The sequence below is a fragment of the Macaca mulatta genome, chromosome 19 (assembly GCF_049350105.2).
Source record: "Macaca mulatta isolate MMU2019108-1 chromosome 19, T2T-MMU8v2.0, whole genome shotgun sequence".
NCBI classification, from domain to species: Eukaryota; Metazoa; Chordata; class Mammalia; order Primates; family Cercopithecidae; genus Macaca; species Macaca mulatta.
The window spans coordinates 12,675,630-12,691,419 of record NC_133424.1 but is presented as its reverse complement, the minus strand read 5'-3'; the positions used below and the strand labels follow the sequence as shown (position 1 = coordinate 12,691,419).

At 43.8% G+C, this 15,790-nt stretch overlaps 1 protein-coding gene across 20 annotated transcripts in view; it reads left to right on the top strand.

Moving 5' to 3' along the window:
• Positions 1-11,893, top strand: part of LOC106992362 (uncharacterized) — a 34,890-nt gene extending 22,997 nt beyond the window's left edge. For 8 of the 20 annotated variants that reach the window (XM_015122982.3, XM_077977638.1, XM_077977640.1 and 5 more), the window contains 3 exons: positions 1,755-1,881; positions 2,088-2,148; positions 3,763-5,715. In XM_015122982.3, coding sequence (XP_014978468.3) covers positions 1,755-1,881; positions 2,088-2,148; positions 3,763-5,602 — 2,028 coding nt within the window. In that variant the 3' untranslated portion in view covers positions 5,603-5,715. Of the gene's footprint in view, positions 1-1,580; positions 1,882-2,087; positions 2,149-3,762; positions 5,716-11,222 lie in introns of those variants that run through there. The other 12 variants (XM_077977635.1, XM_077977629.1, XM_077977634.1 and 9 more) reach the window with 9 other exon arrangements.
• The last annotated feature ends 3,897 nt before the right edge of the window (positions 11,894-15,790 follow it).

Genomic DNA, 15,790 nt, shown 5'->3' with positions numbered 1-15,790 from the left:
AATTTTTTGTGATTGTTGTAGCATGAGACAGGATGTTATAAGATTAACATTTCAATGTATACATACGCCTAGCATATTTTCATTATGCATGCAGCCATCAATGGACATGTGGATTGATCCAGCTCTTTGATTTTGTGAAGAGTGGTTTTCAAACATGTCTTCAAGGCTCAGTTTTCAATTTTTTTCAAATTTAATATAACTAGACCCAAAAGTGGGATGCTAGAAAATACAGTAATTTTATTTTATTCTTTTAGGCACTACTGTACTGTTTCCATAGAAGCTAAGCCATTTATTATCCTTTAAACAAAGCACAAGGAGTCCCTTTTCCCTCTGTTGATGGTGTCATCTCATGCACAAAAGTGGTTTTTTTGAGATGGAGTCTTGCTGTTGCAGTGGCACGATGTCAGCTCACTGCAACCTCCAACTCCTGGGTTCAAGTGATTCTTCTGCCCAGCCTCTCAAGTAGTGGAATTACAGGTGCACACCACCACACCCAGCTAGTTTTTTTATTTTTAGTAGAGATGGTGTTTCACCATGTTGGCCAGGCTGGTCACCAACTCCTGATCTCAGGTGATCCTCCTGCCCCAGCCCTCCAAAGTGGTGGGATTACAGGCGTGAGCCCACCACGCCTGGCCGCAAAAGTTTTTAAGTTTGATAAATACTTGCCTTTTTGTTGAGACTTGGTGCCTGGGAATTTTTTTTTTTTTTTTTTTTGTGAGATGGAGTCTTGCTCTGTCACCCAGGCTGGAGTGCAGTGGCCGGATCTCAGCTCACTGCAAGCTCCTCCTTCGGGTTCATGCCATTCTCCTGCCTCAGCCTCCCAAGTAGCTGGGACTACAGGTGCCCGCCACCTCGCCCAGCTAGTTTTTTGTATTTTTTAGTAGAAACGGGGTTTCACCATGTTAGCCAGGATGGTCTCGATCTCCTGACCTCGTGATCCGCCCGTCTCGGCCTCCCAAAGTGCTGGGATTACAAGCTTGAGCCACCGTGCCCGGCCATTTTTTTTTTTTTAAGATGGAGTCTTGCTCTGTCACCCAGGCTGGAGTGCGGTGTTGTGATCTTGGCTCACTGCAGTGTCTGCCTCTTGGGTTCCAGCGATTCTCCTGCCTCAGCCTCCTGGGTAGGTGGGATTACAAGCATGCGCCACCACACCTGGCTAATTTTTTTTTTTTTTTTGAGACCAAGTCTCACACTCTGTTGCCCAGGCTGGAATGCAGTGGCATGAGCTCATGAGTTTTTGTTTTAGTTATCTATGATTCATCATTTAGATTGATAAGACCCCTTGTCAAATCCAGTTTTTTGGTTTTTGTTTCTGCTGCAGGAATCAGAACAAAACTCACTTTCTAGATAACATCAAAGGTTAAACTTTGTGCATAGGCTTTTTTTTTCAAGGATATGCAGCCTCAGGACTGTTAATGTTAACTTTTTCTGCACAGGAATTTGGAGGACTTTTATGGCAGGTGCTGTACTCCCACTTTACAAACAAACATTGGGGCAGCCCAGGCAGCACACCTTTCTGGATTTACCAAAAATACACATTTTCCTATTCTACTGTTGCTTTACCACATGGTTCAGTTGTAGCCTCAGAATTACTTTATAGAAGAAACTGAGTGTAGACAGAGAGTATGAGGTCTGATGGTCATGGAATAATTGTTTTGAGTCCACAGCATCATGGGAACTTCTTGGGAATAGAGTATAGGCTCCCAGTGCTGTTAGTCTTACCCATCCTCCTCTATACATGTGAGATGTTTCAGGATTCAGTGGCCTTTGAGGATGTGGCTGTGACCTTCACCCAAGAGGAATGGGCTTTGCTGGATCCTTCCCAGAAAACTCTCTATAGAGATGTGATGCAAGAAACCTTCAGGAACCTGGCCTCTGTAGGTAAGGGTGACAATATTACTTCCCTCAGTAAATGAGAGAACAAGTATTTTTAGTTCATGTATGCTGCTGAGTGATTTACAGTGTGGATAGGGAATATTTGACAAATAAAGGAAGCATGCTTGCAGTGTACCATGAACATAGAATCAAGTGATTTTTAAAATAATTTTATACTAATTCAAGATTATTTTCCTTGTTCTGTGTTGTAGGGAAAAAATGGAAAGCCCAGAACATATATGTAGAGTACGAAAATCTAAAGAGAAACCTAAGGTAACTTGCACCAGTAACAAGACAAAGAAGTGTCTCTTTAGAAAATCTTAGAATGGGAGAAAATGTTTAAAAAAAAAAAGGAAACAAAATAAGCACAATTTCAACCTATTTATTCTTAGAAAATTTTCTCTGAACACATATTGAAGGGTGATGTAGGCTTGACACAATGGCTCAGGCCTATATTTCAGCCCTTTGGGAGGTTCAGGCTGGAGGATCACTTGAGCCCAGGAGTTTGAGGCCATACTAAGCCACAATGGCATCACTGCACCCCTGCCTGGGCAAGAGTGTGAGACCCTGACTCAAAAACAAATTTAAAAAGAGAGATATTTAGTATTTGTAAAATAGTTTACTTTAAAATAGTATTCAGAGAGGCCGGGTGCGGTGGTTCACGCCTGTAATCCCAGCACTTTGGAAGGCCGAGGAGGGCGGATCACTTGAGGTCAGGAGTTCAAAAGCAGCCTGGCCAACATAGTGAAACCCTGTCTCTACTAAAAATATAAAAATTAGCTGGGCATCATGGTGGACACCTGTTATTTCAGCTACCTGGGAGGCTGAGGCAGGAGAATTGCTTGAACCCAGGAGGGCGAGGTTGCAGTGAGCCAAGTTTGCCCCACTGCATTCCAGCCTGGATGAGAGAGTGAGTCTCCATCTCAAAGAAGAAAAAAGGAAGAAAGAAAACAAAAGAAAACAGTATTCAGAAGCCTTCTATCATCTTTTTTTTTTTTTTTTTTTTTTTGAGACGGAGTCTCGCTCTGTCGCCCAGGCTGGAGTGCAGTGGCGTGATCTCGGCTCACTGCAAGCTCCGCCTCCCGGGTTCACGCTATTCTCCTGCCTCAGCCTCCCGAGTAGCTGGGACTACAGGCGCCCACAACCGCGCCCGGCTAATTTTTTGTATTTTTAGTAGAGACGGGGTTTCACCGTGGTCTCGATCTCCTGACCTTGTGATCCGCCCGCCTCGGCCTCCCAAAGTGCTAGGATTACAGGCGTGAGCCACCGCGCCCGGCCCTATCATCTTTTTTGATAATAGATATAGCTGGGCCATCTTGTAGAGCCTGTGGTCCATTCAAATTCAGACAGGGCAGAAATCCTACAGTTTGCAGGATGATGTTAAAAATGGAAGTGCAGGCCAGGCACGGTGGCTCACACCTGTAATCCAAGCATTTTGGGAAACCAAAGCAGGTGGATCACCTGAGGTCAGGAGTTTGAGACCAGTCTGGCCAACATGGTGAAACCCTGTCTCTACTAAAAATACAAAAATTAATGTAATCTCAGCACTCTGGGAGGCTGAGGCGGGTGGATTACCTGAGCTCAGGAGTTTAAGACCATGCTGGGCAACATGGTGAAACCCTGTCTCTACTAAAATACAAAAAATTAGCTGGGTGTGGTGTCATACGCCTGTAGTCCCAGCTACTTAGGAGGCTGAGGCAGAAAAAGTGCTTGAACTCAGGAGGTGGAAGTTGCAGTGAGCCAAGATCACACCACTACACTCCAGCCTGGGCAAAAGAGTGAGACTCCATCTCAAAAAAAAAGAAAAAATATAAGTGCAATACTTGTGAATGAATATAAAATCACTGATAAGCAGACCCATTACAATGTACTTCTCATTGTTCACAGAACTTTTGTGGGAGAGAGACTCTTTGAAAGTAAAGAAGGTCATCAGCATGGAGAAATTTTGACCCTGGTTCCAGATGCCATGCTGAAGAAGAAAACAACTACTGGAGTCAAATCGTGCAGAAGCAGTGTGTGTGGAAAAGCAGGCAGTGCTCATTCATCTCTTAATAGGCCCATCAGAGATGACACTGGACACAAGGCATATGAGTATCAAGAATATGGACAGAAACCATACAAATGTAAATACTGTAAAAAACCTTTCAACTGTCTCTCCTCTGTTCAGACACACGAAAGGGCTCATCGTGGAAGGAAACTCTATGTTTGTGAGGAATGCAGAAAAACATTTATTTCCCATTCAAGCCTTCAAAGACACATGATGATGCACAGTGGAGATGGGCCTTATAAGTGTAAATTTTGTGGGAAAGCTTTGATGTTTCTCAGTTTGTATCTTATCCACAAACGGACTCACACTGGAGAGAAACCATATGAATGTAAACAGTGTGGGAAAGCCTTTAGTCATTCTGGTAGCCTTCGAATACATGAAAGAACTCACACCGGGGAAAAGCCTTATGAATGCAATGAATGTGGTAAAGCATTCCACAGTTCCACATGCCTCCATGCTCATAAAAGAACTCACACTGGGGAGAAGCCATATGAATGTAAACAGTGTGGGAAAGCCTTCAGCTCTTTCCATTCCTTTCAAATACATGAAAGAACTCACACTGGGGAGAAGCCATATGAATGTAAGGAATGTGGAAAAGCCTTCAAGTGTCCCAGTTCTGTTCGAAGACACGAAAGAACCCACTCTAGGAAAAAACCCTATGAATGTAAACATTGTGGGAAAGTATTATCTTATCTTACCAGCTTTCAGAACCACCTGGGAATGCACACTGGAGAGATATCTCATAAATGTAAGATATGTGGCAAAGCCTTTTATTCTCCCAGTTCACTCCAAACACATGAAAAAACTCACACTGGAGAGAAACCATACAAATGCAACCAATGTGGTAAAGCCTTTAATTCTTCCAGTTCCTTTCGGTATCATGAAAGGACTCACACTGGAGAGAAACCTTATGAGTGTAAGCAATGTGGAAAAGCCTTCAGATCTGCCTCACTCCTTCAAACGCATGGTAGGACTCACACGGGAGAGAAACCCTATGCATGTAAGGAATGTGGAAAACCATTTAGTAATTTCTCTTTCTTTCAAATACATGAAAGGATGCACAGAGAAGAGAAGCCATATGAATGTAAGGATTATGGAAAAGCATTCGGTTTGCCCAGTTTATTTCATAGACATGAAAGGACTCACACTGGAAGGAAAACCTATGAATGCAAGCAGTGTGGCAGATCCTTCAATTGTTCGAGTTCCTTTCGATATCATGGAAGGACTCACACTGGAGAAAAACCCTATGAATGCAAGCAATGTGGAAAAGCCTTCAGATCTGCCTCACAGCTTCAAATCCACGGAAGGACTCACACTGGAGAGAAACCTTATGAATGTAAGCAGTGTGGGAAAGCCTTTGGATCTGCCTCACACCTTCAAATGCATGGAAGGACTCACACTGGAGAGAAACCCTATGAATGTAAGCAGTGTGGGAAATCTTTTGGATGTGCCTCGCGACTTCAAATGCATGGAAGGACTCACACTGGAGAGAAACCGTATAAATGTAAGCAATGTGGGAAAGCTTTTGGATGTCCCTCAAACCTTCGAAGGCATGGAAGGACTCACACTGGAGAGAAACCGTATAAATGTAAGCAATGTGGGAAAGTCTTTAGATGTTCTTCACAACTTCAAGTGCATGGAAGGACTCACTGCATAGACACCCATAACCCCAGGCTTTAGGAGGCTGAGGTGGGAGGACTGCTTAAGCCTAGGAGTTCAAGACCAGCCTGGGCAACATGGTGAGACTCTATTATAAAAATTAGATAAATAAAAAGACTTCCAGTTGGTGATAATGGCAGTTGAGAAATCCATGGCTGGGAGACAATGGCATCTGCTGGGCAGGGCAGATAAGTGACAGGGGGAGAATGGGTGGGCAGGGGGCTACTGGAACAAAATGGTGGTCTGGGTCCCACAGCAGCAATGACTTTCAAGGCCAGGGAGAGGTGGGAAAAGATGAGGGCTCCCAGGATGCAATGCCAGAGACATGGTGATGTCCTTAGGTCCAGGACTGCTGGGGGCAGTGGCACCTGAGGGAGGTAGGTGTGGAAGGGCATCCTTGTGTGGACTGGGGAGGGAACATGAAGGAGCACAGGGTAAAGTTCAAATCATGGTTGAGGCCAGTTCAAGCTGAGGGTAAAAGTGCCTGGGGGAGGGCATGAGAGTCAAGTCAGGTTTGGGCGACAGGGCAGAGAGTTTCTAAGTTGTATGTGTCTGCTGAGGGATCCAGCATGACTGGGTCCAGTCAGGGAGTTAGGGGCATTCAGAGTGAAGGGTTGGATCCTGGACATTTGTGCAGGCCAGGAGGGAAGAGGAAAGTAGTAGCAGGGAGCATAGAGTCCATGGGTATTGGGTGTGTGTCCTGTCAACCTCACTGAGGTTGACATTCTCCTGAGGCAGGAGAATGGCGTGAACCCGGGAGGGGGAGCTTGCAGTGAGCCAAGATCGCACAACTGCACTCCAGCCTGGGTGACAGAGCAAGACTCCGTCTCAAAAAAAAAAAAAGAATTATACAACAAAAAATAAAGGGCCAGATGTGGTGGCTTACACCTGTTATTCAAACACTTTGGGAGGCCAAGGCATTTTTTTTTAGTAGAGACGAGGTTACACCGTGTTAGCCAAGATGGTCTCGATCTCCTGACCTCGTGATCCACCTGCCTTGGCCTCCCAAAGTGCTGGGATTACAGGTGTGAGCCACCGCGCCCAGCCTTAGCTGTTTATTTTAAAGTGTTGGGATTACAGGTGTGAGCCACCATGCCTGGCCAGAAAGTGACATTGTTTACTTGCCACAGGTCAAGAACCCTCTACAGATAACGTGTAGATAAGTTATGAGGCCAGTTTTCCCGAGGGCTCTTATTAGTTCCATAAGTCAACTTTGCTTCTTTAAGGAAAGCATGCCATTCCAGACAAAGCCTTGGTAAAATAACCAGTTTTTCCAGTTGTGTCCTGTTACAACGGAAAATAGATTCTTACTGCACTTATGCAAATAACTATACTGCCATAAGTTGAGAATAATCACAAGGTTTTTTTTTTTAAATTCTGGAGAAATCCAGTACAGGTAAAGCAATATGCTCAAAATTTTTTGCTTCCAGGAGTATACTTTATTCAATTGCTAAATGTTCTAAATAGCTCAAAAGAAAAGGTTTTCTTGACACTAAAAAAAAAAAAAAGAATTTGCAATATTTAACACATCAGCTCTTTTTGACAGTCCTGGAAGTTTATGTTTTTTTCCCCTCTATTCCAATAGCACAATTTCTAAAGTTATTAAATACCTGCATTCAAGAGTACATGTCAGAATCCTATATCTGATTATAAACTGCTTTTTGGAAAGGATCAAAACAAGACAATTGTCTATGGATGACAAAAGTCTGAAGACAGCTATTATTAGAGTCACAATTGACTATGAATTTTGGTTACATGTGTGGCATACAACAATTTTACATAACATGTATATACTAAGTCATATCAGAATCATGAGTTTCCCATAACTTTGGAACATACACCAATAACATTTATACAAATACAGCCCAAAGAAAGGCAAATACCATTTCATAATTGACAATGCTTCCTGTATGACTTTTATACCGAATAAGCCAAATGTGTCATTTTTGGACATCAGGGGACTTAATATCTAAAAGATTTTGGAAAGTTTGTCAAATATTAAAGGTTTAAAGCACTGGATATCATAAAATACGATCACGGGTTATTCATTTAGTCAAAGTGGTAACTCAAAACTTTTTTAAAAAGGTAAAACCCTTTACTCTGAAGAAGATTCAGCTTTCCAAGCAAGACCAAATGACGATAGCATGAGGCCAACTGAATCTGTCTCCTCTCTCTTCTTTTTTTGTAGTTTACTCAAAAGGCAAACAAAAATCTTTTATTTTACTTATTTATTTTTGTTTTGTGACACTGTCTTGCTCTGTCACCCAGGCTAAAGTGCAGTAATGCGATCTCAGCTCACTGCAACCTCCGCCTCCTGGATGAAAGTGATTTTCCTGCCTCAGGCTCCTGAGCAGCTGGGATTAAAGGTGTGTGTCACCATGCCTGGCTAAGTTTTGTATTTTTAGTAGAGGCAGGGTTTCACCATGTTGGCCAGGCTGGTCTCAAACTCCTGATTTTTTTTTTTTTTTTTTTTTTTTTTTTTTTTTTTTTGAGACGGAGTCTCGCTGTGTCTCCCACGCTGGAGTGCAGTGGCCGGATCTCGGCTCACTGCAAGCTCCGCCTCCCGGGTTCACGCCATTCTCCCGCCTCAGCCTCCCAAGTAGCTGAGACTACAGGCGACCGCCACCACGCCTGGCTAGTTTTTTTTGTATTTTTAGTAGAGACGGGGTTTCACCATGTTAGCCAGGATAGTCTCGATCTCCTGACCTCGTGATCCACCCGCCTCGGCCTCCCAAAGTGCTGGGATTACAGGCTTGAGCCACCGCGCCTGGCAAAACTCCCGATTTCAAGTGATCCACCCGCCTCAGCCTCCCAAAGTGATGGGATTATAGGCAGGAGCCACCATGCCCGGCCTTTTTATTATCTCTTAATATTATATTTTTCAAAACAAAATCAAATTTTATTTATGCATTAGTGCAGTTTTTTTTGGTTTTTTTTTTGTTTTTTTTTTGAGATGGAGTCTCTCTCTGTCACCCAGGCTAGAGTGCAGTGGTGCAATCTTGGCTCGCTGCAACCTCAATACTCCTGGTTTTGCAATACTCCTGCCTCAACCTCCCGTGTAGCTGGGATTATAGGCTTGTTCCATGAAGCCCGGCTAATTTTTTCTAGTTTTAGTAGAGATGGGGTTTCACTGTGTTAGCCAGGATGATCTTGATCTCCTGACCTCGTGATCCACCCGCCTCGGCCTCCCAAAGTGCTGGAATTACAGGTGCAGGTGTGAGCTACTGCGCCTAACCATTTTTTTTTCTTTTTTTTTTTAAAGATGGAGTCCCACTCTGTCACCTGGGCTGGAGTATAGTGGCATAATCTTGGTTCACTGCAACCTCCACCCCCCGAACTCAAGCAATCCTCCCATCTCAGCCTCCCAAGTAGTTGGGACCACAGATGTGTGTCACCACACCCAGCTAAGTTTCTGAATTTTTGGTAGAGACAGGGTTTCACCATTTTGCCCGGGCAGGTGTCAAACTCCTGACCTCAAGTGATCCACCTGACTTGGTCTCCCAAAGTGCTGGGATTACAAGCATAAGCCACCCCACCCAGCCCATTAGTGTATCTTTAATGCTAAAGCTAGTTTTAAACAAAATTTTATAAATCTATCCAGTTCTAATTTGTTTGACCATAAGGTAAGATTTTCATAAACTTTTTTTTTTTTTTTTTTTGAGACAGAGTCTTGCTCTGTTGCCCAGGCTGGAGTGCAGTGGCGCGATCTCGGCTCACTGCAAGCTCCGCCTCCCGGGTTCACGCCATTCTCCTGCCTCAGCCTCCCGAGTAGCTGGGACTACAGGCGCCCACAACCGCGCCCGGCTAATTTTTTGTATTTTTAGTAGAGACGGGGTTTCACCGTGGTCTCGATCTCCTGACCTTGTGATCCGCCCGCCTCGGCCTCCCAAAGTGCTGGGATTACAGGCGTGAGCCACCGCGCCCGGCCCATAAACTTTTTATAATTTTTGCCTTGTTAAAGAACAAATCAATATTCCAGAAACCCTAATATTTTGACATATGGGCTGAGATTCTGGCCCTGTATCAGTGTGCTTTTAATATTTAATTTATGGAAGAGCTAAATATCCTTTTAATTTTAGTTAAGTTGCTCACACACAGAATTGTTTACAAATTTATTATTATTTTTTTTGAGATGGAGTCTTACTCTGTCTCCCAGGCCGGAGTGCATTGGCGCGATCTGGGCTCACTGCAACCTCCACCTCCAGGGTTCAAGCAATTATCCTGCCTCAGCCTCCTGAGTAGCTGGGACTACAGGTGCACGCCACCACACCTGGCTAATTTTTTGTATGTTTAGTAGAGATGGGGTTTCATCATGTTGGCCAAGCTGGTCTTGAACTCCTGACCTCATGATCCACCTGCCTTGGCCTCCCAAAATGCTGAGATTATGGGCATGAGCCACTGCACCTGGCCTACAAATTTAATTTTTTATAAACTTTACCACATGCTTAAACTTTCAGTTTTATCCTAATTTTTTACTCCTTTAATCTAGGCCAAAGAAAAAAAGGAAAATCCACATTCCCATGCGTTATAATCTTTTACCAAAAACATATTTCACTTTCCTTACACATCTTGCATATGAAACTGTTTTTTCAGTAGACTCAATTACATGTTACAGTGTTAACTCTTAGCAACTTTTATTTTTGGTGAAAAACTTGGCAAGTAAGCGATTTTAATTATGTACTAGGTGTGGAGCCTACGAACCTTTGTGAGAAGCAGTATTGTGGTAGAAAAACTTAAATTGTAATTGATGAACTGCTGAAGGCTGAATGGGGACAAGGTTCAGAGGTAAAACCTCTAGGGAGCTCAGTCTTAACAAAAAGCAAATGTTTAGCAAAATTTAAAACTTTTGCCCATGAGAGGCACTACAGAGGAAAAAGACACCCTACCGAAATGGGAAAGTTTCCCTCATTCCCTTAGCAGGTGTGCGATGGGGGTGTGACTTGCTTCTACAGTGCCCTGTTGCTCAAACCTCTAGGGGAGCATACAGATGGGCAGGCTGTGAGGCTCTGACCCCACAGCAGTGTCGAGTGGTGAAGGTTTCCAGCTCCTGAAGCCCCAGTAGGTGTGTGTTACAGGGTGCTCTCTTAGTCTGCCTAGAGGCAGCTTGTGTTCATGAGCTCAATGAGACCCTCTACCTTGTTGCAAGGACAGAGGGCTTTCTGTATCCCGGGTTCTTGCCTTAGTGAACCGGAAGAATCAGATCACATATGGGCGTGGAGAATGAGCGAAAAGTTTTATTGAGTGGAAGTGATGGGGGAGCCAGAAGTGAGAGGCTCTTCTCGGGAGTTGGGCTGCTCGATGGCCCCGGCTCGGCCAAACTCTGCCTTGTCCTGCCAGTCCCGCCAGTTGATGGGCTGCCTCATCCACCAGCTGATGGCCTGCTGGCGTGCCAGTGCCTGTCAGTGTGCTCTTCTGCTGGCGTGCTCCTCTTGACAACCAGCTGCTTGTGTGTCTGCCCACTAGGGTCTGGGGTTTTTATAGGCCCAGGATGGGGCATGGTGGGCCAGGGTGGTCTTGGGAAATGCAACATTTGGGCAGGAAATGACTGTCCTCACCTAGGTCTGTCGGGGTGGAGCCCTAGCCAGGGATCACACCCTCCTCTACCCAGCACTTTCCTTACCCTCTTCCATATTATTTAAAGGGATCACGCTCTTCCCTTCCCGAAACGTCTGTATCACCATGACACTGGAGCAAATATAAGCAAGTCATACATCTGGCAAGGTCTTAATATTCAGAAAATACAATCAACTCCTACATCCAACTACAAAGAAAAAAATTCAAACACCCCAAATATAAAGTTTTGGAAAGAATATTGAAAAAAATGGAACCCACGTGCCCTGTCCAAAGGATTGTAAAATGGCTCAACCTCTATGGAAAACAGTATGGTGGTGCTCAAAAGCTAATTTAAAAAATGTTATCTTCCAGCAACCCACTTCCAGGTCTATTTTTATTCAATTTAAATAAATTGAAAATTGGATCTTGAAGAGATATTTGAAAACCATGGTTCACAATAGCTAAGAAGTAGATCAATCCATCAATGTCCATTGATGGTTGAATGGATAACCAAAATGTGGTAAGCATATACATACAATGGGATATTATTTAGCGTTAGAAAATAACATCGTGTTCCACGGTACAAGCAATGGTATATTAACTGCAAAAAGCCAGTCACAAAAATTAAAATACAGTATTATTCATCTTAGAGAAGATTTGTCAAACTATCTTAACTATACATGTAAAATTCCTTCAGCTGGTATATTTTAAGATTTCTTACACTACTTAAGTACAATAAATTATGTACCAAGTAAAAAACTAATTGCTTAAAAGATGGGAAAGTATCTGAATGACATTTCTGCAAGATATATACAAATGGTTAATAAGCATGCAAAAGATGGTCGACATCAGGAGTCATTAGGCACAAGGATTTACACAATGTAGTTGAGTGGTTATTGAGTGTTTTCCACTCATGAAAAATATTTATAAACAAAATTTTAAAATTTACATAGGTCAGGTGTGGTGGCTCACATCTGTAAATTCCGGCACTTTGGGAGGCTGAGGCAGGTGGATCACTTGAAGTCATGAGTTCAAGACCAGTCTGCATGGTGAAACCCTGTCTCTACTAAAAATATAAAAAATTAGCCCAGTGTGGTGGCATACATAGGTAATCCAGCAACTCAGGAGGCTGAGGCAGGATAAAAGCTTGAACCCAGGAGGTGGAGGTTGCAGTGAGCCAAGATTGTGCCACTGCACTCCAGCCTGGGCAACAGAGCAAGATTCCATCTCAAACTTACATAGAGCCACTTATTTCTCTGTCAAAAAAATAAACAATATTGCAGCAGTTTCAAATGTATCACTGGGGACACATAGTTGATAATGTCCACTAGAGAGGGGAAATGGGTGTTCTGGAATGTGGGGAAGAAACCAGAAACTTAAGGATTTATCATCAGCCCTAGTAAGAACTAGGCTGGGGGGAATCTCAAGGACTGCTTCCTTGACCAAAGTTGAGTCAGGCTCCTCAGAACGCTCTTCTTGACCAGGCTTTGAGCTTAGAATACCCTCAAATTTGGTATCTAATCAAGTTCCATTTCCCCCATCTATGATAATTAATCAGTCTCCCAACTCTTGACACCTAACCAAGTTCCATCTTCTCCCTCACCTTGCCCTTTAGCTATAATTCTCTTGTTGAGGCATTCAAGACTGAGTTCAATCTCTTTCCCATACTACAGTTCTCCTGACACATATTGCAATTATGTTGAGTGAAGCCTTGACATTTTTAAGAAGTTTTCAGTGCAATCTCCCTCTGCATGGAATAAGGACTTAGACTTGAGACCCTGCTTCCTATGTCTGGAATGGTTGGTGATAAAAAGCTGCCTTTCTTTTTTTTTTTGAGACGGAGTCTCGCTCTGTCGCCCAGGCTGGAGTGCAGTGGCCGGATCTCAGCTCACTGCAAGCTCTGCCTCCCGGGTTTACGCCATTCTCCTGCCTCAGCCTCCCGAGTAGCTGGGACTACAGGCGCCCGCCACCTCGCCCGGCTAGTTTTTTGTATTTTTAGTAGAGATGGGGTTTCACCGTGTTAGCCAGGATGGTCTCGATCTCCTGACCTTGTGATCCGCCCGTCTCGGCCTCCCAAAGTGCTGGGATTACAGGCTTGAGCCACCGCGCCCGGCAAAGCTGCCTTTCTTTGGGGAGGAAGGAGGGTGTCCTGAGAATGTCTATACTTACAAATCCAAACACAAGGTCAGATTTCTCTCCTGATGACCACTTTGTTGTCACCCCATACCCTGGGAGAGACTGGGGACTGTGGGCACACCACTGCCCGAGAGAACTGCAGGGTAGAGTTCATTTCCTGCAGTAATGGGCCACGATGCCTCAGAGTGCTGGCTACCAGTAAAGACTCTACTCTGTGTCATGAAGGGGAATGACCAGATTTTCAATATGGAAGCTTTTCTCTCATTTGGTGAATTCTCTTGTCAAATTCCCCACCTTCTTTTTCTTTTCTTTTTTTTTTTTTTTTAAGCATATAGCACCCAGTATTCCCAGGCATTCTCCATCCATTTACTAATCAGGCCCAATCCTGCTTAGCGCTGGTGAACAGATGAGGAGTTTAGGGTGGCATGGCCACACATGCTTCAATTTCTTGATGGTGTTTTTCGAAGCACAAAAGTTTTTTGTTTTTGTTTTTAGATGGAGTCTTGCTCTGGTGCCCAGGCTGGAGTGCAGCGGCGTGATCTCGGCTTACTACTACCTCCACCTCCTGGGTTCAAGCGATTCTCCTGCCTCAGTCTCCTGAGTAGCTGGGATTACAGGTGTGTGACACCCACGCCCAGCTAATTTTTCTATTTGTAGTAGAGACGGTGTTTCACCATGTTGGCCTGGCTGGTCTTGAACTCCTGACCTCATGATCCACCCACCTAGGCCTCCCAAAGTGCTGGGATTACAGGTGTGAGTCATCATCATTCCTGGCCAGAAGCACAAAAGTTTTAAATTCTAATGTAGTCTAAATGACATACTTGTTCTTTGATCCAAGGGCTCCTGGTGTTATGTCATAGAATCTTTTTCCTAAGTCCAAGATTATTAAGAATTTTGGGGCCAGGTGTAGTGGTTCACACTTGTAATCCCAGCACTTTGGGAGGCTGAGGCAGGAGGATCACTTGAGGTCAGGCGTTGGAGACCAGCCTGGCCAACATGGTGAAACCCCAAATCTACTAAAAATACAAAAATTAGCTGGACATGATGGTGCACACCTGCAATCCCAGCTACTCAGGGGGCTGAAGCACGATAATCACTTGAACCTGGGAGGCAGAGGTTGCAGTGAGCCGACATCATGCCCCTGGGCAACAGAGCAAGACTCTGTCTCAAAAAAAAAAAAAAAAAAGGCGGCTGGGCGCAGGGGCTCATGCCTATAATCCCAGCACTTTGGGAGGCCGAGGCCAGAGGATCATGAGAAGAGATCGAGACCATCCTGGCTAACATGGTGAAACCCCGTCTCTACTAAAAATACAAAAATATTAGCCAGGCCTCGTGGCGGGCACCTGTAGTCTCAGATATTCGGAACGCTGAGGCAGAATGGCATGAACCTGGGAGGCGGAGCTTGTGAGATTGTGCCACTGCACTCCAGCCTGGGCGACAGAGTGAGACTCTGTCTCAAAAAAAAAAAAAAAAAAAAAAAAAAAGAAAAGATTATGAAGATATTTTTGTTTGTTTTTTGGGTGGCACTTTCTGTAACATCAAGAGAGGGAGTTTCTCTTCTGTTCCCATGAGAGGATAAGACTGGAGTATTTGAATAATTCTGCAGGCTGACATGGTAATGAAATCCACTAAACTATGGAGGATAAAACTCATACTATAATTTCATGCTATATACTATAATACTATTTTTATGTGGCAGTTATATATAATGTGCAAGTTATATAACTAAATCATATATACATACACTGCAAGTATACATGTATATACAGGTATATATACACATATACACACCATACGCTACACAAGATGTCAGGCTGTACCATAATACTGTACATGACTATCTTCCTTAAATTTTGAAATAAGCCTCAGCAACATATTTGCAAAAAAAAAATTCAGCAATTTGTGACAGTATCTAAACCTCACGATCAAGTGGAATTTAATCCAGGAAAGCAATATTGCTTTTATCTCCGAAAATCAATTCATTCAATATACCATAATAGAATCAACATGAAAAATCAGTGTCCTTGTAGATGCAGAAAAAGCCTGTGACAAACCTCAACATCTCATGATTAAAAACAATAAACTAGAAATACAAAAGAATATTCTGGCTGTGTACGGTGGCTCACACCTGTAATCCTAGCACTTTGGGAGGCCAAGGCAGGTGGATCACCCAATGTCGGGAGTTCAAGACCAGCCTGACCAACATGAAGAAACCCCGTCTCTACTAAAAATACAAAATTAGCCGGGCATGGTGGCGCATGCCTGTAATCCCAGCCACTCAGGAGGCTGAGGCAGGACAATCGCTTGAACCCCGGGAGGCGGAGGTTGCGGTCAACCAAAGTTGTGCCATTGTACTCCAGCCTGGGCAACAAGAGAGAAATTCCATCTCAAAAATAATAATAATAATAGTAATATTCTATGACAAGAGGTGCACTAAGAACAAAGAAAAACCTACTATAAGACAAGTACGAAAATGCAAAACTACCCTCATTCTTGATAATAAAAGGCTGCTTTCCCCCA